This window comes from Cynocephalus volans, chromosome 9 (assembly GCF_027409185.1).
Source record: "Cynocephalus volans isolate mCynVol1 chromosome 9, mCynVol1.pri, whole genome shotgun sequence".
In the NCBI taxonomy this organism is placed as follows: Eukaryota; Metazoa; Chordata; class Mammalia; order Dermoptera; family Cynocephalidae; genus Cynocephalus; species Cynocephalus volans.
Genome location: NC_084468.1, coordinates 64,965,254 through 64,990,094, shown reverse-complemented (window position 1 = coordinate 64,990,094; position 24,841 = coordinate 64,965,254). Strand labels below are relative to the sequence as shown.

The window sequence follows — 24,841 nt, the reverse complement described above, 5'->3', positions numbered from 1 at the left end:
AATAAATATAGCATGAAGTTTATTCGACGAATATTTATGGAATTCCTAGTATGTGTCAGACTCTGTGATAAATCCTGGGGATAACATGATGAATTTTCTTACACACGGTCTTTGCTCTGAAGGAACGCATGTCTAATGGTAGAGAGACAAGGTAGAAAACTATAATATGGTATTGCAGTGATGATGGAGATGCGAGCAGATGTGCAGGAGCTCTGAGGAGGGACATGTCAAACTGGCTTCTTTAAGGCAGGTGATGCCTAAAGTGAGCCTTAAGGAATGAGTCAAGTGAGCCAGTGGAAGAGAAGTGGGAAGGGAAGACCCTTCCAGGTAAGAGCAAAAATACAAAGGTCATGGTAAAGAGCAGAGTTTGAACAAAGGGTAGAGGAGAGATGAGGCTTTTGGGAAAATGGGTTCTGTTTGGGATACATGGAGTCTGAAGCACCCCAGTGAAATTGTTTAGCAGGAAGCTGGACATATGGGGCTGAAGTTTAGGGATCAGCTGGGATGGAAATATAGATTTGAGAGGCGGGAGCATATGCAGAGTAAGGAGAGGAAACATTTGAGATTAGAATACACATTTTTAAAAAGGCATTTAAGAGACGAACAGAGGGAAATGAGTTCAAGGAGAACTAATAATTAGAGAGAGAGAGACAGAGAGTCTGGCATCTCAGAAGCCCAAGGCATAGAACTGAAGTTGAGATGTGGCCTATGGAGACAGATGGCCTTGTTGTTCTGAAAAAGTAAGGACTGAAAAGACAAAGGCATCGGAGACATCAGATGGAAATATTTTGATCAAAAGTAAGAATGAAAGAGGTGTTTTTAATAGGAATTAAGGAGAAAATATGTAGTCTACTCGAGAGAAATCTGAATGAGAAGAGAGGTTGGTTGAAAGCTAGAGGGATTTAGGAAGCCAAAAGAAGATGGTGATAATTATGATGATAATGATGATAATGATAATGAATTGCTTTGAGAATGCAAGAGAAGAAACTACAGTATGTTTCTAGACTGCAAAGGTAAAGCAGGTAGGAAGGTTGAAAACAGGAGAGAGATGTGGAATGACAAATGCAGGGGATTCTCAGGAGAGGAATACCTTGTGCACTGAGACTGGAGAGTGGGGAGGATGCTCTCACATGTTCCATAGACAATTTGGTCCACCTGAACAATACCCTACCTGGTTCTCCCTATCACAGATTCCCTCTTCCGTTTGTCAGCAAACAGCTTGCTGTCCCCTTGGATCTGCTATCTGCCTCCTGCAGGAACATTGCACTTAAACTATGGGAAGTGGAACCTCCACCCAACACCATTTTGCTTTTCAGAATGCAGAGAAAGGTATGTGTTTCCTGCCTTCAAAACCAACTGTGGGTAACCCCAAATCTGTGTTGCATAGGGAGGGGCTCTTCAGGGTAGAAGCAGAAAAGCATTAATTTCTTCTCAAGCCAATTCTTAGAAATGAGCTTCTCCTCTTTGTGATATGACCACCAGAATACTCAGCTGAACTGTATTTGATAGAGTTAAAATTTGTTCACAGAGTTAATGTCATCCATTGGGGTTTATCCCAAACTATGCATGTACTAGAGAATAAAATATGATTGGGAAAAGATGGGATGAAATGCATTTCAGGCAGAGGGTACAGCATGTGCAAAGGTCCTGAGGTAGGAAGAAGTCAGGATATTCAAGGACTGAATGGTTTAAAGTGAATGTGATGGAGGATGGCATGAGATGAGGCAGAGTCCAGATGACTCAGCATCTTGCCGAGTTTTAAACTTTATCCTAAAGTCATGAAGAACCATTAAAGAATTCAAAATAGGGAGTTTTATAATAAAATTTACATATTTTAAACGTTCTTCTGGGTTCTGTGAAGAAGGGATTGGAGGGGTAAGAGTAGAAGAGAGAAGAAGGGTTTAGAAGTAACAAAAGTCGTCTGACCAAGAGAGGTAATGCCTTGGTCCAGAGTTGGTGGCAGTAGAGATGGAGAGATGAGGGTGGATTCCAGCAATATTCTGGAGGTGGCATTGACAGGACCCAACTGATCAGAGTATGGAGTGAGAGAGAAGGATGAATCAAGAATGACTTCCAGGTTTCTGTCCAGCAAAACTGGACAGATGATGATGCCAATTACTGACATGAAGATAACAGAAGAGAACTAGGTGTGACTAGGGGGAAGATAAGAAGTGTTTACACACTGGGTTTGAGGTGCCCATGAGGCGTGCTAGTGAAAGTGTGGACAGGCAGCTGCATATTCAGATCTGGATTTTGGAAGAGGTTAGGCAGGAGATACATGCATTTGGAAGGCATCAGAGTATAGGCGGTTGTTGAAGCCATGGGGGTCACTGAAGTTAGCCTAGAGTGAGAGTAAGGACAGAGTAGAGACCAAGGCCCAGGACAGAGCCATGAGGGACTCCATACTTAAGCATCAGGTAGACAAGGATGAGCCAGCAAAGGAGGCCAAGGAAAGACAGCCAGAGATGTAGGAGGAAAGTCAGGAGCATGTGATATCTTAGAAGCTGCAAGAAGAGTGTTTCAAGAGTATGGTCAACCTCAACACAGGTGAGATATCAAATAAATGACAATTAAATATACCCTTTAGATTTAGTAATGGGAATGTCATGGGTACATTAATAGAACCAATTCAAGCTGGGGATAAAAAACAAATTACAGCATGGGATGAGGATTGATGGAGAAAAGAAAATGGGGAAAGCTAACCCTTTGAAAAGTCAAGGTGGAAAGGTTTTTGTATCAAACCAAGGTGGAAAGGTTTTTGTATCAAACACTTATCAGTATCAAGCAACATATGGTTAAGAGCCAGATGTCCTGGGTTCAAATCCTGACTGTACCATTTACCAGCTGTGAGATCCTCTTAACCTCTTTTTGGTCTCAGTTTCTTTACTTTTAAACCAGGGATAAAAATAATAATACCTCCCCTCATATATTTGTTATGAGTATTAAATGAATGAGTTAATATAAAATGCTTAGAACAGTATCTGGCTCATAGTAAGCATTCCAATAAGTATTAGTTACCTTTATTACCAAAATTTGTGGGTGGTTTGGAAATAATCCAAGGTTAGCTATTTAGTGTCTGAAAGATGGGATAGAGGAAGCATTCAGACTGCGGTGAGCCTACCAAGACGAGGTGTGTGAAGGGAGGTGAGTAGGGTGGGGGCTTTTATACCCTTTGGAGAGCTGTTCTAAAAGTCAAAGTGAGCAAACAAAAGATAAAATAAAATTCTAAGTGGCTTTGACCTTTTAGAAATAAAATGGACAGAATAAGCTGCAGATATTCTCAAAAAGTAAGGACTGACTGGCCAAGTACTGAGGAAAAGATCTAGAGTGTAAAATACAATGGTCAGAGGCTCAGAGCGAAGTGAAAAGAGGGTGGCCATTTGAGTCAGAAGACCTGGGCCCCCGCTGCATGACACCATTGAAGGACTCTGTGTGCCATCTGAAAAGAGCAGGTAATAAACAAAGATGATTATTCTCTACTAAGTATTTACTACATGCCTGGAACTGTGCTAAATGCTTTACACTCATTATTTTATTTTCCCAACAGAAATTTTATTAATCTCCATTATATTTTTATTTCTTTTGTTTTTTGGCATTTGGCCAGTACAGGAATCTGAACCTTTGACCTTGGTGTTGCAAGTTGGCACTCTGAACAACTGAGCTAACCAGGCAGGCCTAATCTCCATTCTAAAGATGCAGTTATTATTTGCCCCCCTTTTGATATTGTGAGTCTTACATGAAATAGTTGTATGTGGACTTTAAACTGAGACATGCCAGTAAAAACATGAGTTATTTTTAGTGAACAGCAGTTTGAAAGTAAGCCTCGTGCTGCAAGCGACACGTAGGTCTGTGGGCACGCTGAAACTCTGAGGGGGACTCTCCCCCTCTCTTCCTCCTGGGCATTCATCCGATTCCTTTACTTTGTGGCCACACCACCACGTCTGATACGTAGGCCTACAGGCCCCCCATGATGAAGACATGGGAAAAATTAGTACATTGGAAAAAGATAAAGAGCCTTTGATTAATCTATCTTTGAAAAGCCTGACCTGTCAATATGAGTCAGGGGGATGTGGAAAAGGAATAGTATTTAATGTCCTTAGAGTGTGGAACACCAAATCATAGCCCTAACGCAGCCCTCACATAGGTGGCCCTAACACAGAGCACACAGTGAGTGAGTCAGGACCGCATGAGCCTGCGGAGAAGGCACTTGTGTTTTGTGGGGAAACACTGGCAGCACCTTGTTCACATGGACCTAAGCGTCCCCATAAGCCCATGGCTTCCATGGCTTCCGTCTGTCCCAGCTCCTCTTGCACATTTTTTGCCCAAGACCAGGAATAGCTATTTCTTTAGGGTGCTGGGGCGTTAATGGCTAGCAGCTTGGTCATTGTTTCCAGAGCTTATCAGTGAATGGATTCAGAAAATATTTAAAGGGAAAAGAAGATCATGACCAATCCATATTTGATATTATATTTGTATTCCATTTTTTCTTTATTAAAAATTCTTTTTTCAGTCATGACATTAATATAGAAGTATTTACCCTACAATATATAAAAAGTAGTTTTAGAATAACAATATCAATAGTATTATAAGCAATATGATTACTAAAAACTCTAAAATTTCTTCATAGTTGTGTTTGGCCTTTGGATATATCCACTAAGAATATACAAATCTCCAAATTTTCTAGTTGTTTGAAATAACTCCTTTCTGTGTGGTTATGCCACTAACTTATGCAAGGCTTGGTTCAGTTGTTTAATTTTTACTTTTGCTTTTCAGAAATTGATTTTTTAAATTTTGATTTAAATGTATTTTATAAAACATTTGTACAATTCCTGTTTCAGTTATCTATTGCTATGAAACAAACTATCTGAAAAGTTAGTGGCTTAAGGCAATCATTTTATTTTGTTCATGATTTTGTGGGTCAGGACTTTGCAAAAGGCCCAGCTTGGTGGTTTGTCTATGATCCCTAGGGCAGCTGGGGCTTAGAGACTCTTCTTTTTTAAAAAAATTCTTATTTTGTTATTACTTTTGGCAGCTGACCAGTAGGGGGATCCAAACCCTTGACCTTGGTGTTAATAACATTACAGTCTTAACCCACTCAGCAACAGCCAGCCCTGGAAGATCTGCTTCTAAGATGGCTTCTCTCTTGGTGTCTGGTGCCTTAGTGTGCCTTGGCCTTTCTTTCTCCCCACGTGATAGCTTATTTCCCAGGGCCTTGCTGTGTGTCTTGGGCTTCTCATTGCATGGCACTTGGTCTCTGACTAGTCAAACTCCTTAACCGGCAGCTGGCTTCCCCCAGAGTGAGCATTCTAAGAGCAAACATTCCAAGAAGCAAGAAGCAGAAGCTGTTAGGTTCTTAAGATCTGAGCCTGGAAACTGGCACAGCATCATTTTGACTGTATTCTATTGGTCAATGTGGTCACAGAGCCTATCTAGATTCAAGGAGAAGGGACACAGACCCCACCTCTTGAAGAGAGAAGTGTCAAAGAATTTGCAATCATCTGTAATTTTGCTGCAGTTCCAAAGTCAAATCTACAAAAGGTACATTCATAGAAGTATTGTTTTCATCTCTGTCCTTTCCACGTTGCTTCTTCCCTCCACCTTTAAGTAACTACATTAGTTTTTGGTTTATTTTTCCATTTTCTTAAAAAACATAAGCAAATAGTTTGTGTGTGTATTCATGTTTTCCCCTTTTCTTAGATAAATTGCAATATCCAATACACCCTGTTCTGTACCTTGCTCATCTCACTTAATAATATATTCAGTAGATTATGCCATAGGCGAAATATAGAAATATTCCTTATCCTTTTATACCTCTGTGTACTCCATTGCATGATGGTAGTAGCATTGTTTACTCAGCCAATTCCCCTATTGACAGATGTTTGGATTGTTTCCAGTCTTTTTCTATTACAAATAGTGCTTAAGTAGTCTTGTGCATATATCTTTTCATATCTTTGCCAGTTTATTTTTGTCATAGATTTATTTTTTGGTATAGTGGGATTGCTGGGTCAAAGGGTAAATGCATTTGTAATTTTGTTAAGATTTTATCAAATTTTCCTCTAAGTGCATTTCCACCAGCAATACTGTATTAGCACAATAGGGCTGCCATAATAAAGTCCCACAGACTGGAAGGCTTAAACAATAGAAATTTATTTGCTCACATTTCTGGAGGCTAGAAGTCCAAGATCAAGGTTTCAGCAGGTTTGGATTTCTCCTGAGGCCTCTCTCCTGGGCTTGCAGATTAGCTTTCTCACTGTGTCTTCATGTGGCCTCTCCTCTGTGTGTGCACATCCCAGGTGTCTCTCTGTGTGTCTAAGTTTCCTCTTCTTATAAGAACACCAGTCACATTGGATTAAGACCCACCCTAATGACCTCATTTTAGCTTAATCACCTCTTTGAATGCCCTCTGTTCAAATACAGTCACATTCTGATGTACTGGAGGTTAGGGCTTCCATGTATGAATGGGGGGGGGCTGTTGGTGCAGATATGATTTAGCTCAGAACAAATGTATGAGTGTCTCCTTACAATCTCACCAACAGAGTGCATTGCCCAATTTTAGAGTTATGACTTATAAATCTAATAGGTAAGAAAGGATATCTCATAGTACTTTTAGTTTGTCTCTCTCTTACTATAAGTAAGGTTGAACATCTATTCACGTTTAAATCTTGTGCTTTTTCCCCCCTCAGAACTGTCTGTTCATATCTTCTGCCCATTTTCTACACAATCTTTGTTCTTTTTCTTCTCTATTTTTAGAAATTCTTAATATAGTAGGAAGATCAACTCTTTGTGATATAAATTGCAAAGATTTTTTCCCAGTTTGTCCTTTATACAGATCGTTTTTGAGTTGGTTTCAGCTCAGGCTGAGACTTCCTATCTCACAGGGGACTCTGTGTTCTAGGTCAGCTCACCCTGCTGCTGCTGGCGCTAGGAGGCAGAGATTTATTGGTTTCCCCTAAGTACAGAAACTTCCCCAGGTCCTGCCTTTTCACAGACAGCCCAATTACACCTCCCTGCCACGCACAGATCCTGAAGACTATCTCCCATCCCATAAGGGTGTTAAACCCCCAACTGCCTAGACATGTGTCTAGTCCAGCTTCCCCTGGGGCTGCCTGACTTCAATACTTGCTGATAGTGTTGGCTGCAGGTTCTTCATTTCTGACACATGGAAATTTCCCTTCCCTAATTTTGACTTCAGCTATCAGTAAAAAATTTTTTTCAAATCATTTTATGCAGCTTTTATTTTTTTAATGTGTTAGAGTGTGGGGGATTCCTACATCGGCTTAAGCATGCCATGTCAGAGTAGAAGCCAATATTAGACTCTAAAGGTGTGGCCGGTTAGCTCATTTGGTTAGAGCATGGTGCTGATTACATCAAGGTCAAGGGTTCAGATCCCCTTACCAGTCTGCCGCCAAAAAAAAAAAAAAAGAAAAAGAAAAAAAAATCAGACTCTCTATTCTCCCTAAAGAGGTGTCATAATTCATTAAGTTTTTATTGCTTACCTTTTGTTAAGCTTATACTTCCTTTAGAGAAAGGCACTTCTTTCTAGAGGCATTATTATTTTTTCTTCAAATCTGTGTTGTGTAGAGAGATAAATACAGTATTCTTGACAAAAGTAATGGAAATAAGAGGAACCATTAAAAAAGTCTCTGTTATACTTTTCTTAAATAATTGATTTGTTCTCCTCCACTCTACTGGGCATCACCTTGGTTCACAATTTTCTCACAGTGTTCTTACACGTGGAGTTTTTATGGCCAGGTGCATGTGTAACTTGCACCCTAGGATTTAGTCCCCAAGCATTTTGCATTGTGCTGGTGTAAAGGGATGATGGGATAAAGGATTTTAAACTATCCTGCACCTCACAGCACCCATCTCAATTAAAGGTAACCCAAGCCCCAGATAGACGACTGGGAGGAAGAGGAAAAGAGGGAGCAAGAGAGGTGTTACCCACTCCCCCAGCTCTAAGAAGCTAAAGCAGGACTGAGGATATAAGTATGCCTGGTTGTTGGCAGCACTTGCTTTAAATGCATGGGGCAAGGCATTAGCAAACAACAGCACTGATGTTCATGTCTTCCTCAGTGGTTCTTAAACTTCAGCGCAAGTAAGAATTATGCGTAGAGCATGTTATACCTGCCGATTCCTTCCTGGGTTCCACCTGTAGAGATTCTCATGCTGAGGGTCTAGGGCGAGGTCCGGAAGTCTGTGAGTTTACCAGGAGTTCCTAAAACATCTGGAGCGCCTGCCCTGGACATTTCATTCACTATTCTGAACACGATTTTACAGAATTCAATGGGTAAAGCGTCAACCTCAACACTTATTATTTAGTGTGAGTGCCTTTTAGAAATACTTATAGTATGACTTTTTTCCATAGGAAAACAAATTTGGCTTTGCTTTAATTCCTCCCAGCTTCTCTCTTCCCACTTCACCATCAGCTTTCCTTTTAGGGATATCAGCAAGGATTCTATTAGCTCTCTAATGAAAGCTAAATGTATTAAATTAATCTGTCTTCTGTTCACGAGGTTGACCTGAGTGAACCCGCAGGGTTTCCTTTTTAATCCAGCTTTATCCATAAATAGTCCATTCATCACCAGCAGCATATCCAGGCCCAGGAGCTTAAGAAGAATCTAGTTATTTGTGCGGACAGCTGTTCCCTTCTCTGGAAACAACGCTTGACCACAGGTCCTAAACCTCCTACAAAGAACAAAATCTACACACCCAACCTGCCCTACACGGTCACCTAGCATAAATCCTGGTAAAAAGGATCAGCCCAAAGGCTGTCTGAGAAACTGCATTGTCCACGCAGTTATGGACGTTTGAGACGGGGATGCTTAAAGCCTGCAGGGACATCAGGGAACTGGGAAGAGCAAGCACAGGACCCAGGAAACATTTATCATCCCTGATGTTGTATGATGTATTCAGTATTTATCATTTGTTTTCCCCAGATTTCATCTGGTTTCAGCCTATTTTCCAGATGAGGACACTGAGGCCCAAGGTGACTTGCCTGAAGCCACTTGCTTGTCAGGGCAGATGCAGGGAGAAGCCAGGATTCCTGACATCCAGGCTATTGTTACAATAAGAAAATGTCAGCCCCCCATTATCCGACTTATAGAGGATGCTGCCTCCTCGCAATCTCTCCAGTTTATATCTCCTTCTCAGAATCCTGGCAATCCAGCTTTCCATCTCTGCACATATAAATGTTTTCATCAGTCAATGGGAATGTCAATAAACCGCCAGCAATATTAACATAGCCATTTGGCAAGAATGGAGGTGGGTGGTGGTGGGATGGGAACGGGGAGAAAGCACTATGGCCAGCAGCAAAGCAGACACTTCTTTGGGGCATCCATGGGTAGATTTTTCCCCACCACCTGTCCCCGCATGTACAGTGGGAGAGGGAGCAGGCACCTTCCTCCCCATCTCTCCGCTCCTCACCCCCGGCCCAGGGAGTCCCAGCTCACAGGCTTGCTTCTCCTTCTGTGTCACAGCCTTCAAGGCAGCTGCTCTGATCCAACGTTGGTACCGTCGCTACATGGCCCGCCTGGAGATGAGGCGGCGTTGCACCTGGAGCATCTTCCAGTCTATAGAGTACGCTGGGCAGCAAGACCAGGTCAAGGTGCGGTGGGATGTGGGATGGAGCCGCCTCCAGCTCTGCCTTCTAGTCCTGGGGCAGCGAGACACAGGTGCTCAGAAGGGGAAGCTGACTGGACCACTCCTGGATTCTCTTTCCCTCATCTCTAAAGCCAAGTCTCTTTGGGTTCTTCTGCAGCTCCATGATTTCTTCACCTACCTGGTGGATCACTTCACCCCCAGCAGCCACAGTGAGAGTGAGTATGAAGTGCCACATGGCATGTCCTCCTGTCCCAAGGTCATAGATGTTAGGGTGAGGTGGGGGATGCACAGGGAGCCAGACCATGAATTGGGTGACACCTGGGGAATGTGCAAGAGTGCTGACAGATGAACGGCAGAGTGCAATTTTATCCTGAGATCTCCCAAAAACACACCTGGAGACAAGAGTTTGCGTGCAAGGAGCTTACTTGTTCAGTGCAGGAAACACTGCAGGTGAGAGGGAGCAGGGAGGGGATTTGGGAAAGGGAAGGTTGCCAGTAGAGGTGGGCTACCAAGCCAGCGTGTCTGGGAGATAGCACCAAACACCAGCCTCAGAATTATCCCACCTGCAGGCAGAGGGAACAGGAGTCTTTATCCGCTGACTCCTGAGAGGTATTGGTTGAAGGCTGCTGGCAGGAAAGGATGGGAGTGTTGTGCATTCCACAGCATTTCTGGCCTGCACCACATGGCCCTCTGTGATACTAGGCTAGAGACGCAGAGCCTGGCCACTGGAGGGTTTGAAGGGCACAGAAAGGCCTGCCGCATCTGCTGCACTCACTAAGTGCACCCTAGATGCCTGTCAAGTGGTTTTCCATCTTGGCTTTTCCCTTCCCTCTTGCTTACAAATCTAGACCTCTAAATTTCTATACTTTCTAAGTCTGACAAATCTCGATCTTTTAAAATAAAAGTAGAAGGGCTGGTCTGTGGCTCACTTGGGAGAGTGTGGTGCTGATAACACCAAGGCCACGGGTTCGGATCCCTATATAGGGATGGCTGGTTAGCTCACTTGGGAGAGCGTGGTGCTGACAACACCAAGTCAAGGGTTAAGATCCCCTTAACAGTCATCTTTTAAAAAAATAAAAAATAATAAAATAAAATAAATTAAAATAAAAGTAGAATAGATACCAGCTGATGGTTTTATTGACATGAAACCCTAACCTCTTCCTCCCGCCCATCCTAGTCTCTCATCACTTTCCCCTTTCCTTTCTCATCTCTTGTGCTGGAGCTGAGGCCAGATTGGCCAGGTCCCCTTCAAATCGTGTCCAGGGAAGGCTATTCTGTTTTGTCTGTGGGCTACATGTCTGATCATAAGCCGGCCTCCTTTTCTATCTGTACTAGGAGACTTCCTGAACCGCATGTTCACCGAGGAGAGAGTTCCCCAGGACTCTCAGCTGGAGGAATGCGGTGACTATGAATCCATAGAGGTACCTGCCAGCTACACGGGGCCGCGCCTCTCCTTCCCGCTCCTTCCTGACCATGCAACTGCCCTGGTGGAAGCTTTCAGACTGAAACAAGTAAGCTTATGTGGGGAACATGGGTCACCACCAACTGTGTAAGGTGCAAAGGGAGACCAAACCCAGCATAGAAATAATGGCCCGGATTTAGAGTGCTCATGTCATGTGTCAGCTAGACAGACTCTACTCCCTTTGCTCAGGAAGGACCTGTGGTCGATCAGCCAGGTTTTATACTTGAAAGCTTCTCTAAATCACATAATCTCTCTTGCTTCATTCATCCCACAGATAATTACTGAGCACCACCCCACACTGTTCTGGGCACTGGGGATACAGCAGTGAACACGACAGACTCCAACCACTGCCCTCACGGGGCTGACATTCTAGTAGGGGACAGACAACAAATAATGCCTAACAACCAGTCAATTACATAGTATATTAGAAGGTCATAAGAGCTATGGGAAAGAATAAACTCATTAGTGGGTGGGAGAGATGACAATTTTATACAGTGGTATGGGTAAGTGATTTCTGAGCAAAGGTCCAAGGTGGTGAGAAATATGCCATGTGGATATCCAGGGAGAGAACATTCCAGGCAGAGGGAATAAATAGAAAGGCCCTGAGGTGGCAAATTGCCTGGACTGTTCAGGGACAGCAGGATGGCCATTGTGTCTGGGGAGGAGGGAGCCGGGGGAGGTGTGGTAGAGGTGAGCGGGGGGGGGGGGGGGTGGACTTTTATTTTCTGAAAGAGATGGGTACAGGAATGATACATTTGACTTGCTTTTTAAAATAATCATTCTGGTTGCTGTATTAAGAATAGAGTGTAAGGAGCAAAGGCCAAAGCAGGGAGACCAGTCAGCAGACTGCTGCAATGGTCCAGGCAAAAGAGCACAGTGGCTCTAAACCATGACTGCAGCGGCAGAGGTGGTGAGAAGAGGTCAGATTCTGGCTGTGTGTGAGATTGCAGTCCTTCCCCCTTTCACGTGAAGATGACTCACTGCAGGAGGAGATGGGATGACATTTCCCAGTAATGACAGGATCGCTCAGTATCTTCAACATATATACATGCACTTATTCATACTTTGCTGAGACAATCATGTCTTCCTCCCAAGCTAAAGGCAAGGAAGGGTTTTATAGAATAGATAGGAAAGAGGAAATTAGTTCAATATTTGCAGAAGGGACAAATGGGGACAATGAAAAGCAGAAACGAGGGCAGAAGATGGGTGGAAAAGAAAGGACCCATGCACAGAGGCCCAGGAGCACTGGACTAGGGTTACTCTTGAGGACTTGGTGATTGGGGTCATTAAGTAGCAGAGGCGAGCGCTGTCGTCCCTCCTGGATATCAGTGTTGCTTTGTTCCCCCCGCTCCTCTTCCTCCCAGTAGCAGCTCCATGCTCGTTATGTCTTGAATCTTTTGTATGAAACCAAGAAGCATCTGGTACAACTGCCAAACATCATCCGGGTTTCGACCTGTTACAACGAGGAGATCACAGTGTGTGGTAAGAGTCAGTCAGGAAACAATTTCCATGGCAGACACAAACAAGAAAATTCTGTCTGTGGCGGGTAGGAGGAGAGGAGGCTGCCCAGAGCCCTTTCCCTCCTTCAAGCTGAGCACTTATGTATTTGCTCCACATTCACTTAAAGGAGACGTGGTGCAATGAAGGGGAGCCATGGAGCTGAGGGCCCAGCCTCTGCGTCATTTTTCCAAGCAATTCATATTGACCCCAAACTCATGTTCTCCATTCAGAACAAAATCCCTGTAAATAACCAGACCCTCCTTGTTAGAAGACAGCTTATTTATTGGTACTTGAGCAAGCCTCAATGCCTAGCGAATTATTCCTTCCATCCATATACATTCCTCTCCCAGACAGAAGTGCTATTAAGGACAGTTTTCTCCATCTCCTCATGTTTGCAGTGATGTTTAACATTCGTTATAGACTGACGCCCCACCCCTTACCTTAGGGGAGGGAGATCACAGTACATCAGAGACCATAAACTGGCACCGCTCAGGCCACAGGCAGCCTACAGATTTGGCTTGTTTGCTGTACAATGTTCTTAAACCTTTAAAATTGGTATTACAGCATTTGAAAGTTGGAGGATTTCATATTAAAATCCATATTTCCAACTTGAAAAATCTCATAACATTGCCCATAAAACGAGTAGCAGCTTCCTACTTTACATGGGGCAAAAGCTTTCCAGATCTCAACTGTGTTTGCAACCCTGCATTATTCTGTCCCATCTTTGCATCAATAAAAATATGTCATTTACTATTTATGATAATCATGCAGAAAAAAATATTGTGCTTTCTGCTTTCAATATTAACTACCCCTGCAATAAGAGAAATTAATATTTATCTCTATCTTACTTATGGAAAAATTAGTAACCATAAATTTCTTAACTTTATCAGATTTTTCTGGGTATTTTTCTTTTTATAGTAAAAATCAGAAATGATGGTAAGGACTAATCAGAACTGATATTCTTTTCCTATCTTTGTTAGGAGATTTACATGGCCAGTTGGATGACTTAATATTTATATTTTATAAGGTATGAATGTTTAAATTAAATTCCTTTCATGCTCTAAGGCTTAATTTAGAAGTTAAAATACAGTATCTATTAAATAAATACTTAAATATTGTTTGAATTTTTAATATATTTTTAATGTTTTCTGCTATGCAGCAAATACATAATATAAAAAGTCAGTACTACATTATATTCAAACACATTTTTGTAAACTGTTTAACAAATACAAAATGTTAGGTTAATAAATAGAAGGTATCATTATTTAGCAATTGATTTTATTTTTTCCAAATAAAGAAAAATTGATTATTAACAAAGCAACCAAAAGCTATTTTCATATCCATTCTTAGTTATAAAATGTAGAACATATAATAAAGTATATGAATATAACAATATTTTATTAATATAATATTACCTTATACATATACCGTACTTGCCTATTCATTTTCCCATGTATTACCTTGTTTAATCATGAGGGATCTATAGCAGCTTTTTTTTATTGCTAGTTAAAGATAGTCTGACCAGAACTTAAAACTGACCTTTTGATCACAAGTTCATTGCCCTTTGCTCCACACCACATGGCAACACTCTGTCTTTGTGTAAAGTGTTTATTCTGACCAGCATTTCATAACCTCATCCTTGCTGGAAAGGAAACAAAAGACCGATAGAAAATATTTCCATCTTTTACTGACATTTCACATTTGGAGGAGACCAGGAAAGCATAGAACTGGCGTTAGACTTGATGTGATTGTCAACTGCCCATTGGCTTTAACCTGATTTCCTATTCTGCTCCTTTCTGCTAACTTTTCTTTGGTTGTCTCCTTGTTGGGAAGAATGGCCTCCCATCGCCAGAGAGGGCGTACGTGTTTAACGGTGACTTCGTGGATAGAGGCCAGTATTCAGTAGAGATCCTGATGGTTCTTTTTGCCTTCATGTTGGTTTACCCAAAAGAGTTCCATCTTAACCGAGGAAATCATGAGGACCACATGGTGAACTTACGGTACAAGCCAGAACATGCTTGAGTAGTCCATGTTTTCATGATTGTAAAAAGTTATTTCACCAGAGCTGCTTATTTGTTAGATGCCTTTTAAAAGAAGTTTTCCAATTTCTAGAAAAGTAGAATACACAATATATAACATTTAAAAAGATTTTTCTTTAAATTTACACATTATTATTCTAATAAAACCATTACTTTTTATTTCACATATCCATACTCTTTATCATATAAACAATAAGGGTTCATGACAGAAAAAGTAGGAAATACAGAGAAGCAAAAGGAAGAAAATTAAAATATCCCATAATTTCTCTACCCAGAGATGAATGTTATAATTGTAAACATTTTGGTGATTATTCCTGTCTCTTTTCTATATATTTAAGTACGTATATCTGGAATATGCATTTTTATAGAAATGTGACTGTCAAAACTACTGTCACTAAATTTATTTTAATACTTGTTTTTGCTTCTAAATCTAGATATGGCTTCACCAAGGAAGTGATGCATAAATACAAGGTGTGTGACCTTTGAAAGCAAGTTTCTCTCAGTTCACATAAGTTGAGTGGATTATTTGAAATGACATCTTGTTAATATCATTTTTTTTCAGATACATGGCAAGAAAATACTAAGAACACTGCGAGATGTCTTCCGTTGGCTTCCACTGGCTACTCTGGTTGATGAGAAAGTACTAATTCTTCATGGTGGGGTGTCAGACACGACTGACCTGGAGCTTTTGGCTAAACTAGACAGACACAAGGTACTGACTAATGAAATAATATGCATTTCACCATAATGCCCAGTTTCACTGCCAACGTAAAATAAATGTCATCTTGCATGCTGACTCCACTCAACTGATAATGGTTATTACAAGTGTGGAGAGGGGTTGAGAATCCATGGCTGGGCTCAGAGGGGCAAATGTGCTGTAATCAATTAGTAATGTCTGTCATGGACATGCTAGTGGGGAGTGGCAGCTAGTGCCATATATTTCCCATCCTTGATCTAGATGATTCTAACCACTATCCCTCAATCACTGTCATCTGAGAGCCTCCATTTCCAAAATAATCCATATCATCTTCAATTAAACTCAACAAATGTGTATTTAGTGCCTATGACAAGCAGGGAGGGTGCTATTTGCAGATATAAAGATGAAAATCATTTTTTTTTTACATAATTGACAATAATTTATTGCATGTTCTCAAATGGCTAGAACAGAGAAGCTCAAATGCTCTCATTACAAAGAAATGATAAATATTTACTATGATGAACATGCTAATTACTCTGATTTGATCATCACACATTGTATACATGTATTGAAATATAACTCTGTAGCCCATAAATATGCACAAATAATATGTGTCAATTAAAAAAAATTTTTTGCTAATTTATTCTTTGGTGAAATATAGTTGATTGTACATCTCTGTGGAGTACAGAGTTGGATATCAATACCTGTGTGCAATATATGATGGTCAAATCAGGATAATTAGTATATTCAACATTATACAATATAATTTTTTTGTGGCCCTTTACCAATTTCCCCTTTCCCTTTTCCTACCTCTGGTGACTTCAGTTCTATTCTTTCCTTTTGAAAGTTCAACATATTATTGTGATTGTTGTTTCTTTCTTTCTTTCTTCTTTTTACTTACTTGTTTATTTTTAGCTCTCACTTATGAGTGAGGATATACAGAATTTCTCCTGTGCCTGGGTTATTTCACTTAATATAATTTTCTCTAAGTTCCTCCATGTTGCTGTGAATGACAGTATTTCATTCTTTTTTATGGCAGAGTAGTATTCCATTGTGTATATATACCACATTTTCCTTATCTAGTCATCTGTCAATGGACATTTAGATTGGTTCAAACTCTGGGCTATTGTAAGTAGAGCTGCAATAAACATGGGAGTGCAGGTACCCCTTTAACATGATGATTTCCAACCTCTGGGTATATACCCAGCAGTGGAATTGTTGTATCCTATGGCAGTTCTATTTGTAGTTGCTTGAAAAACCTCCATTTTTCAAAATGGCTGCACTAATTTACAGTCCCAAGAGCAGTGTAGGAGGGTTTCCATTTCTCCCCATCCTTGTCAGCATTTGTTGTTCTCTGTCATTTTGATAATAGCCAGTCTAACTGGAGTGTGATGATATCTCAATGTGGTTTTGATTTGCATTTGCCTGATGCTGAGTGATGTTGAGCATTTTCTCATGTGTCTGTTGGTCATTTGTATGTCTCCCTTTGAGAAATGCCTATTCAGCTCCTTTGCCCATTTTTAATGAAGTTATTTGTTTTTTTTACTATTGTTTCAGTTCCTTGTATACTCTGGATATTAATCCTTTGTAAGATGCATATTTTGCAAATATCTTCCCCACTCTGTTGGTTGTCTTTTCACTCTGTGAATTGTTTCTTTTGCTGTGTAAAAACTTTTTAGTTAGATATAATACCATCAGTTTATTTTTCCTTTTGTTGCCTGTGCTTTTGGGGTTTTATTCATAAAGTCTTTGCCCAGTCCTACTTCCTGAAACTTTTCCCCTATATTTTCTTTTAGGAGTTTTATAGTTTCAGGACTTATATTTAAGTCCTTATTTTGAGTTGATTTTGGTATATGGTGAGAGGTATGGGTCTACTTTCATTCTTTCACATATGGATGTCCAGTTTTCCCAGCAACATTTATTGAAGAGGCAATTTTTTTCATAATGTATGTTCTCGGTGTCTTTGTTGAAGATCAGTTGGCTGTAAGTATGTGGGTTGATTTCAGGGTTCTCTATTCTGTTCCATTGTTCCAAGTGTCTGTTTTCATGCCAGTTCCATGCTGTTTGGGTTACTATAGCTTTGTAGTATAATTTGAAGTCTAGTAGCATAATGCCTCTGGCTTTATTTTTTTGCTCAGGATTGCTTTGGCTACTCAGGGTCTTTTGTTGTTTCATATGAATATTAGGATTGTTTTTTCTATTTCTGTGAAGAATGTCCTTGGTACTTTGATGGGGATTGTATTGAATCTGTAGATTGCTATGGGTAGTATGGACATTTTCACAATGTTGGTTCTTCTGATCCAAGAGCGTCGAATGTATTTTGACCTTTTTTTGTCTTCTTTAGTTTCTTTCAGTATTGATTTGTAGTTCTCTTTGTAGAGAGCTTTCGCCTTCTTGGTTAAATTTATTCCTAGGTACTTTTGTTTTTTGTTTCTTGTGTTTTTTTGGTGACTATTGTAAATGGGATAGCTTTCTTGATTTCTTTGTCTGCTAGTTCATTGTTGGAGTATAAAAATGCTACTGATTTTTGCATGTTGATTTTGTATGCTGCAACTTTACCAAAATTGTTTATCAACTCTAGTAGATTTTTGGAGAGTCTCTTGGCTTTTCTCTAAATAGGACCAAGTCATCTGCAAACAGAGACAATCTGACTTTGTCTTTTCCAATCCGGATGCCCTTTATTTCTTTCTCTTTCCTGATTGCTCTGGGTAGTACTTCCAATACTATATTAAATGAGAGTGGTGAGAGTGGGCATTCTTGTCTCATTCCATTCAGGATGATATTGGCAGTGGGTTTGCTGTATACGGCTTTTATTGTGTTGAGATACTTTCCTTCTATACTTAATCTGCTTAGAGTCTTCATCATGAAGTAATGTTGAAATTTTTCAAATGCTTTTTCTGTGTCTATTGAGATAATCATGGTTTTTGTCCTTGATTTTGTTGGTGTGGTGTATCACATTTATTGACTTGCATACATTGAACCATTCTTTCATCCCTGGTATCAATCCCATTTGATCATGGTGTATAAGTTTTTTTGAAGTGTTGCTGTATTCTATTTGCTAATATTTTATGGAGGATTTTTGAGTCTATGTTCATCAAAGATATTGGCCCATAGTTTTCTTTTCTTGTTGTATCTTTGACTGGTTTGGTATCAAGGTGATGCTGGCCTCATAGAATGAGTTTGGGAGAATGGCCTCTGTTTCAATTATTAGGAGTAGTTTGAAAAGAATTAGTATTAATTCCTCTTTAAAGGTTTGGTAGAATTCAGCAGTGAAGCCATTGATTCTGGGCTTTTCTTTGTTGAGGGACTGCTGATTACTGCTTCAATCTCATTGCTTGTTATTGGTCTGTTCAGGTTTTCTGTTTGTTCTTGGTTCAGTCTTAGTAGTTTGTATGTGTCCTGAAATTTATCCCTTTCCTCCAGGTTTTTGAATTTGTTGATGTATAGTTGTTTATAATAGCCTCTAATGATTCTTTGTATTTCTGTGATGTCAGTTGTAATGTTTCCTTTTTCATTTCTGATTTTTGTTATTTAGGTTTTATCTCTTCTTTTTTCAGCTAGCATAGCTAATGGTTTGTCTATTTTGTTTATCTTCTCAAAAAACAAACTTTTTGTTTATTAATCTTTTCTATTGTTTTTTGGGTCTCTATTTCATTTAGTTCTGCTCTGATCTTAATTATTTCTTTCCATCTACTAATCTGGGATTGGATTGTTCTTCTTTTTCTAGTTCTTGGAGGTATATAGTGTTAGGTTGTTTATTTGAAATATTTCTATTCTTTTGGTGTTTTTATTGCAATAAACTTCCCTCAGTACTGCTCTTGTTGTATCCCACAGGTTTTGGTATGATGTGTTTTTATATTTATTAGTTTATAGAAATTTTTTGATTTCCTGTTTAATTTCTTGGATCCATAGGTCATTTGGGAGCATATTGTTTAATTTCCATGTATTTGTATAGTTTCCAGAGTTGTTTTGCTTGTTATTGATTTCTAATTTTAATCCATTGTGGTCTGAAAAGATATTTTAAATGATTTCAATTTTTAAAAATTTGTCGAGACTTGATTTGTGACCTAACATATGATCTATCCTAGAGAGGTTCCATATGCTAATAAGAAGAATGTATATTCTGAAGTCATTGCATGAAATGTTTTGCAGATATTTGCCAAATAAATTGGTCTAAAGTGTAATTTAAATCCTGTGTTTCTCTGTTGATATGTTGCCTAAATGATATATCCACTGCTGAGAGAGGGGTGTTCAGGTCCCCAACAATTATCATATTGGGGTCTATCTTTTTCTTTAGGTCTAATATTATTTGCTTTATATATCTGAGTGCTCTGGTGTTGGGTGAATATGTATTTATGATTGTTATGCCTTCTTGCTGGATAGATCCCTCCATCATTATATAGTGGCCTTCTTTCTCTCTTTTTATAGTTTTTGGTTTAAAGTCTATTTTATCCAACATAAAAATACCTACGCCTGCTCATTTTTTATTTCCATTTGTGTGGGATATCTTTTTCCTTCCCTTAGCTATTAGTCTGTGTGTGTCTTTACAGATGAGGTGAGTCTCAGCATATAGTTGGGTCTAGCTTTTTAATCCAGTCAGCCAATATGTGTCTTTTGAGTGGAGAATTTAGTTCATTTACATTTAGGGTTGTTACTAAAAGGTATTGTCTTACTCCTGGCATTTATCAATTTTTATTTGGGTGTTTTAAATATCTTGTTTTTTTCTTTCCCTTTTATTGTTTGTCTTTGGCATTTGTTGTTTTTTGGAGGTGGTAAGATACAGTTTTTTCTCCTTTTTATTTGCATTTTTGTTTTACCAGTGAGTTTTGTTCTTTCTTGTGTATTCATGATAGTGATTATCATTTTTTGGATTCCAGATGCAGGACTCCCTTGAGAATTTCTTGTAAGGCTGGTCATGCGGTGGTGAACTCCTGCAGTTTTTGTTTGTCTGGGAAATATATACTATTTTTCCTTCATTTCTGAAGGATAACCTTGCTGGGTATAGTATTCTTGGCTGTCATTTTTTTCTTTTAGTATTTTGAATATATCATCCCATTTTCTTCTGGCTTGTAGAGTTTCCATTGAGAAATCTGCTGTTAGACTAATGCAGGTTCCCTTATAGATGATACTTTTCTCTGCTGTTTTTTTTTTGGATTCTCTCTTTGTTTGAGCTTTGCCAGTTTGACTATAATGTGTCTTGGGGAGGATCTTTTTGGATTGAATCTGTTTGGGGATCTTTGAGCCTCCTAAATCTGAAGGTCCATGTCTCTCCCTATACCTGGGAAGTTTTCCATTATTATTTCATTGAATATGTTCTCAATGCCTTTTCCTTCTTCCTCCCCTTCAGGAACTCCCATGGTTCAGATATTTGTGTGCTTAAAGTTATCTGTTATCCTAGATTTTCATTTTTTAAATTCTTTTTTTTTTTTTTTGGCCTGCCTGAGTTATTTCAAAGAGACTGTCTGTTTCAAGAGAAATTCTTTCTCTGCTTGCTCTAGCCTGCTGCTTAAGCTCTCAGTGGTGGTCTTTATTTCATTGAATGACTCCTTCAGTTGCATGAGTTCTGCTACCCCTTTTTAAAGGTATTAATCTCTTTGTAAATTTCTTCCTTCACATCCTGGGTGGTTTTACTCAGTTCATCATGCCATCTAACTGCATCTTCTTGTATCTCATTGAGTTTCCTTAAGATTTTTACTCAGAGTTCCTTTACAGTTTCTTCAAAGATTTCCTGCCATTTGGGGTCTGGTACTTGAGAGGTATTATATTCTTTTGGTGGACTCATATTTTCTCTTTTTTTTTTTCTAGTATCTCTTCATTGATATCTGATCATCTTGTAGAACAGTTGCTTCTTCTATTACTCTTTCCCTATACCCCACTGGTGACCTTCCTTGTGTCAAGGCAGTTGAGTGGTTGGTGGTCTGCCCACACAGCTGCAGTGGCTGCTGGGGCTACTGCTGTGGAAGCAGACTGCCCTTGTGGTAGTGGTGGCTATGGCAGTAGCTTTGGTGGGCTGCCCACATGGCAGTGGTGGCTCCAGTGGCAGTGGACTGCTCACACAACAATGGTGGATGCCTTGTGGCACCAGTGGTGGCAGTGACTGCAGCAGTGCTGGTTGAGAAGCCCCCTGCTTGGCTGCACTATCTGCAGTTGTGGCCTGCACAGCTTCGCATGGGTGTCCACAGTGGCAGTGGGTTTACCTTGCAGTGGTGGCAGTGGCATTGCCAGCTCAAGTACCTCCCTGGCATCTGCAGTGTCCTTGGTGGCAGTGGGGTTACTTTGTGGGGGTGGTAGCAGTGCTGGTGCCTGCAACAGCCTACCTCTTGTCTTTGGTGTCCTTGGTGGCAGTTGGTTACCTTGTGGGGGCAGCAGTGGTGCTAGCGGCTGCAACTGCCTCCCTCGCATCTGCAGTATCCTTGGTGGCACTGGTGTTAACTTACAATGGCAGTGTTTGCACTGCCTCTCTGTGTCTGTGGAGTCTGTGGCTGCAGTGATGGGCAACCTACAGGACCGCTGCTCTGCAGGGAGCTCTTCTGCAATGGGCAATGGCTCTGGGACCAGACAATGGCTCCAGTGACTGTGGCAGTGGTGGCAGTGAGCCCATTTTGATCTTCTGCAGGAAGAATGTCCTCTGGGCACCTCTTATCTGCCATAGTCCCAGAAGTCCTCTCAATTTCAGTTAAACTCAACAAATATGAGGGTACTTCAAAAATTTCATGGAAAGATTCGTATTATCTCTTAATTCTATTTTTTTTTTTAGAAGTACAATCTGTTTATATTTATATTTTATTTATTTATTTTTATTTTTTGTGACCGGTAAGGGGAACACAACCCTTGGCTTGGTGTCACCCACACCGCACTCAGCCAGTGAGCACACCGGCCATCCCTATATAGGATCCGAACCTGTGGCGGGAGCGCCACTGCACTCCCAGTGCCGCACTCTCCTGAGTGAGCCACAGGGTTGGCCCTCTTAATTCTATTTTTCCACAGACTTAGTGTAGTACCCTTGTCTGTTTTGAGTGCTTACTATGTGCAAAGAAAGCATTAGGAGAGATACAAAGATGAACCTGAGATGGTGCCTGTCCTTAAGGAACTCACAGTAACCAGCATGTGTTGGGGGAGAGGGGGCAGGATGTTAGAATGTATTACAACTATATCCTAATAAGTTCCTATTTTCTGTTTCATTTTGGAAGTGGAAATCTAGGTAGCAAAGGTTCTATAATAATAGGCTCTCACACTTGAGTGGTACCTTATGGCTCCTATACTCCAACTGCCCATTCCACACAGGAACTCCTGCTATAACATATTTGACGAAATTTTCCTGAGAAGTTCCAAAGACAGGGAATTCATCACCACACAAGCCAGTCTACTTCAACTTGAAAACTCTAATAAATATGAAAATCTATGTAGATATGATGTGCATGAAAGACCATGGCTTTTGAGTCAGACAAATGTGGGTATGAATCTTGGAATGTGCAGTTATTGGCTGATACGGCAGTTTTGTTCTATGCAGTTGTCCAGAGACCCAGGCTTCTTATGTCTTGTTACACTGTCAGCCCGAGGGTGTCAGCCCCATGGCTTCAGCTGCATCACCCAAGATGGCTTGCCATCACATCTGTTCTGTAGGGGAGAGGAAGGAAGGGAAGAAGAGTACTCCTGCCCTTTAAAGACACAATGTAGTACTTGAACATGTCTCTGCTCTCATTCCATTGGTCAGAATGTGGTTATGTGGCATGGCTACCCTTCACTAGAAGGGAGGCTGGGAATGAAGTCTTCTTTTATGGTTGGCCAAGTGTCCAGCAAAAAACTTTGGGGTTTCCATTTCTATGAGAGAGAAGGAGGAAACAGATTTGAGAGGAATGATGGTCTTTGCCACAAAGATATTCAAGTATGGAAGTGTTTCTTTTTTTTCCTGAGTAGGTATGGTGAGTGGTTAACTCATGGTCTATGAAGTCAGATAAACATTCTGGTTTTGCTACTTACAGTTGCATGACCTTGGACAAGTGATCTAACTTATTGTAACTTCAGTTTCTAAATCTATATAATAGGGATATGAATAACTCTATCATAGGTGTTGTGAGAATTAAGTGAAAATATATGTGCTGTGCCTTACAAAATTTGCACTTCATAAGTGGAAATTATATTAATTACATGTGGCTGAAGTCACAGAAAACTCCAAATAACAGTGGAGTTTATATCTTTCTCATGTAAATAAAGGCTGGAGGCAACCAGTCCAGTGATAGTACAGTGATGCCACAAAGTCATCAGTGACTCTGACTCCCATCTTGTTGAGCTGCCCTGTTGCATCATGGCCCAAGATGGCTGCTTGAGTTCCAGCCATCTGACCACATTTTAGTTAGCAAAAATTAAAGAGAGAAGAAGACATGCTCTTTCCCTTTATGGACATCCAGTCGTACAAAAAATTTCTCTTCATATTTAATTGACCAGAACATAGTCATATGTCTACATTTAGCTGAAAGGGAAGTTTGCAAGTACAGTCAGTCCTTGTACCCAACATCTGTTGATTCAATCAACTGCAGATTGAAAATATTTGGGAAAAAAATTTGTGTCTGTACTGAGCATGTACAGACTTTTTTTCTTATCATTATTTCCTAAACAAGATGTTGTAATAATTATTTGCATACCATTTACATTATTGTAGGTATCTTAAGTAATCTAGAGATGATTCAAAGCATATGGGAGGGTGTGTGTAGGTTATATGTAAATACTACAGCATTTTATACCAGGGGCTTGAGCATCTGTGGATTTTGCTAGCCGCAGGAGGTCCTGGAACCAATTCCTCCATGGATATCAAGGTATGACTGTATAGTCTTCATTTTGCGTTGTCACTTGTCCATATAAGAATCAAGGGTTTTGTTACTAAGGAAGAAGTTTAGACAAATATTAGGGTACTGACACTCTAACTTGATTTGTCCCTTTGGTTCCCCAAATTTCAATGAACATTCCTTCCCACATATAGAATCGTGCTCATCCCATCCCAAGTGGAGAATCCTCTCAAGGCTCATCCAGTAATTCCATGCAACTCAGAGTCCACAGTTTCTTAACTTAGGTTCTATCAGGTCTGGATATGCCTCTTTGTGGTTTGGTCACTAAATGACAAGTTATGTGTCCCTGTACACGCAAACTCAATGTTGGAAGAGGAAAAGGATAATTCCTTGGCAGAGGCAGAGGAGGGGAGACCCGCAACATCTCAGTGGCTCCCTCCAAAATCCTCATTACAAAATCTCCTCTCTACTTCTACGCAATCTCAGCCCTTCCCTATAATTGAAGAGAATGAGGAGCCCAAGGAACCTAAAACCAGTTCTTAGTATTGCCTTTGTCAATTCTGCATGTTGTTTGCACCTCATTTTTCATTTCATTTTGTTTCACTTTCACATCTATTGTATCTTGGTGTTCCTCACAAACTTTCAATTCAAACATTCTATTCAGCTGCATCTGCATCTGGAAGGACAGATAGCAAGTCGCAGTAGAGCAGATTATCTCATGGGAAAAATCATGTTTAATTATATAAACATAGAAGTAAGA

At 40.3% G+C, this 24,841-nt stretch overlaps 1 protein-coding gene across 1 annotated transcript in view; it reads left to right on the top strand.

Moving 5' to 3' along the window:
• The first annotated feature begins 1,274 nt into the window (after nucleotides 1-1,274).
• Nucleotides 1,275-24,841, top strand: part of PPEF2 (protein phosphatase with EF-hand domain 2) — a 36,733-nt gene continuing 13,166 nt past the window's right edge. Inside the window, exons 1-9 of the mRNA XM_063108460.1 lie at nucleotides 1,275-1,329; nucleotides 9,477-9,604; nucleotides 9,758-9,815; nucleotides 10,936-11,111; nucleotides 12,430-12,544; nucleotides 13,543-13,589; nucleotides 14,396-14,562; nucleotides 15,036-15,072; nucleotides 15,164-15,313. Of these exons, the coding sequence (XP_062964530.1) occupies nucleotides 1,275-1,329; nucleotides 9,477-9,604; nucleotides 9,758-9,815; nucleotides 10,936-11,111; nucleotides 12,430-12,544; nucleotides 13,543-13,589; nucleotides 14,396-14,562; nucleotides 15,036-15,072; nucleotides 15,164-15,313 (933 nt within the window). The remainder of the gene's footprint in view (nucleotides 1,330-9,476; nucleotides 9,605-9,757; nucleotides 9,816-10,935; nucleotides 11,112-12,429; nucleotides 12,545-13,542; nucleotides 13,590-14,395; nucleotides 14,563-15,035; nucleotides 15,073-15,163; nucleotides 15,314-24,841) is intronic.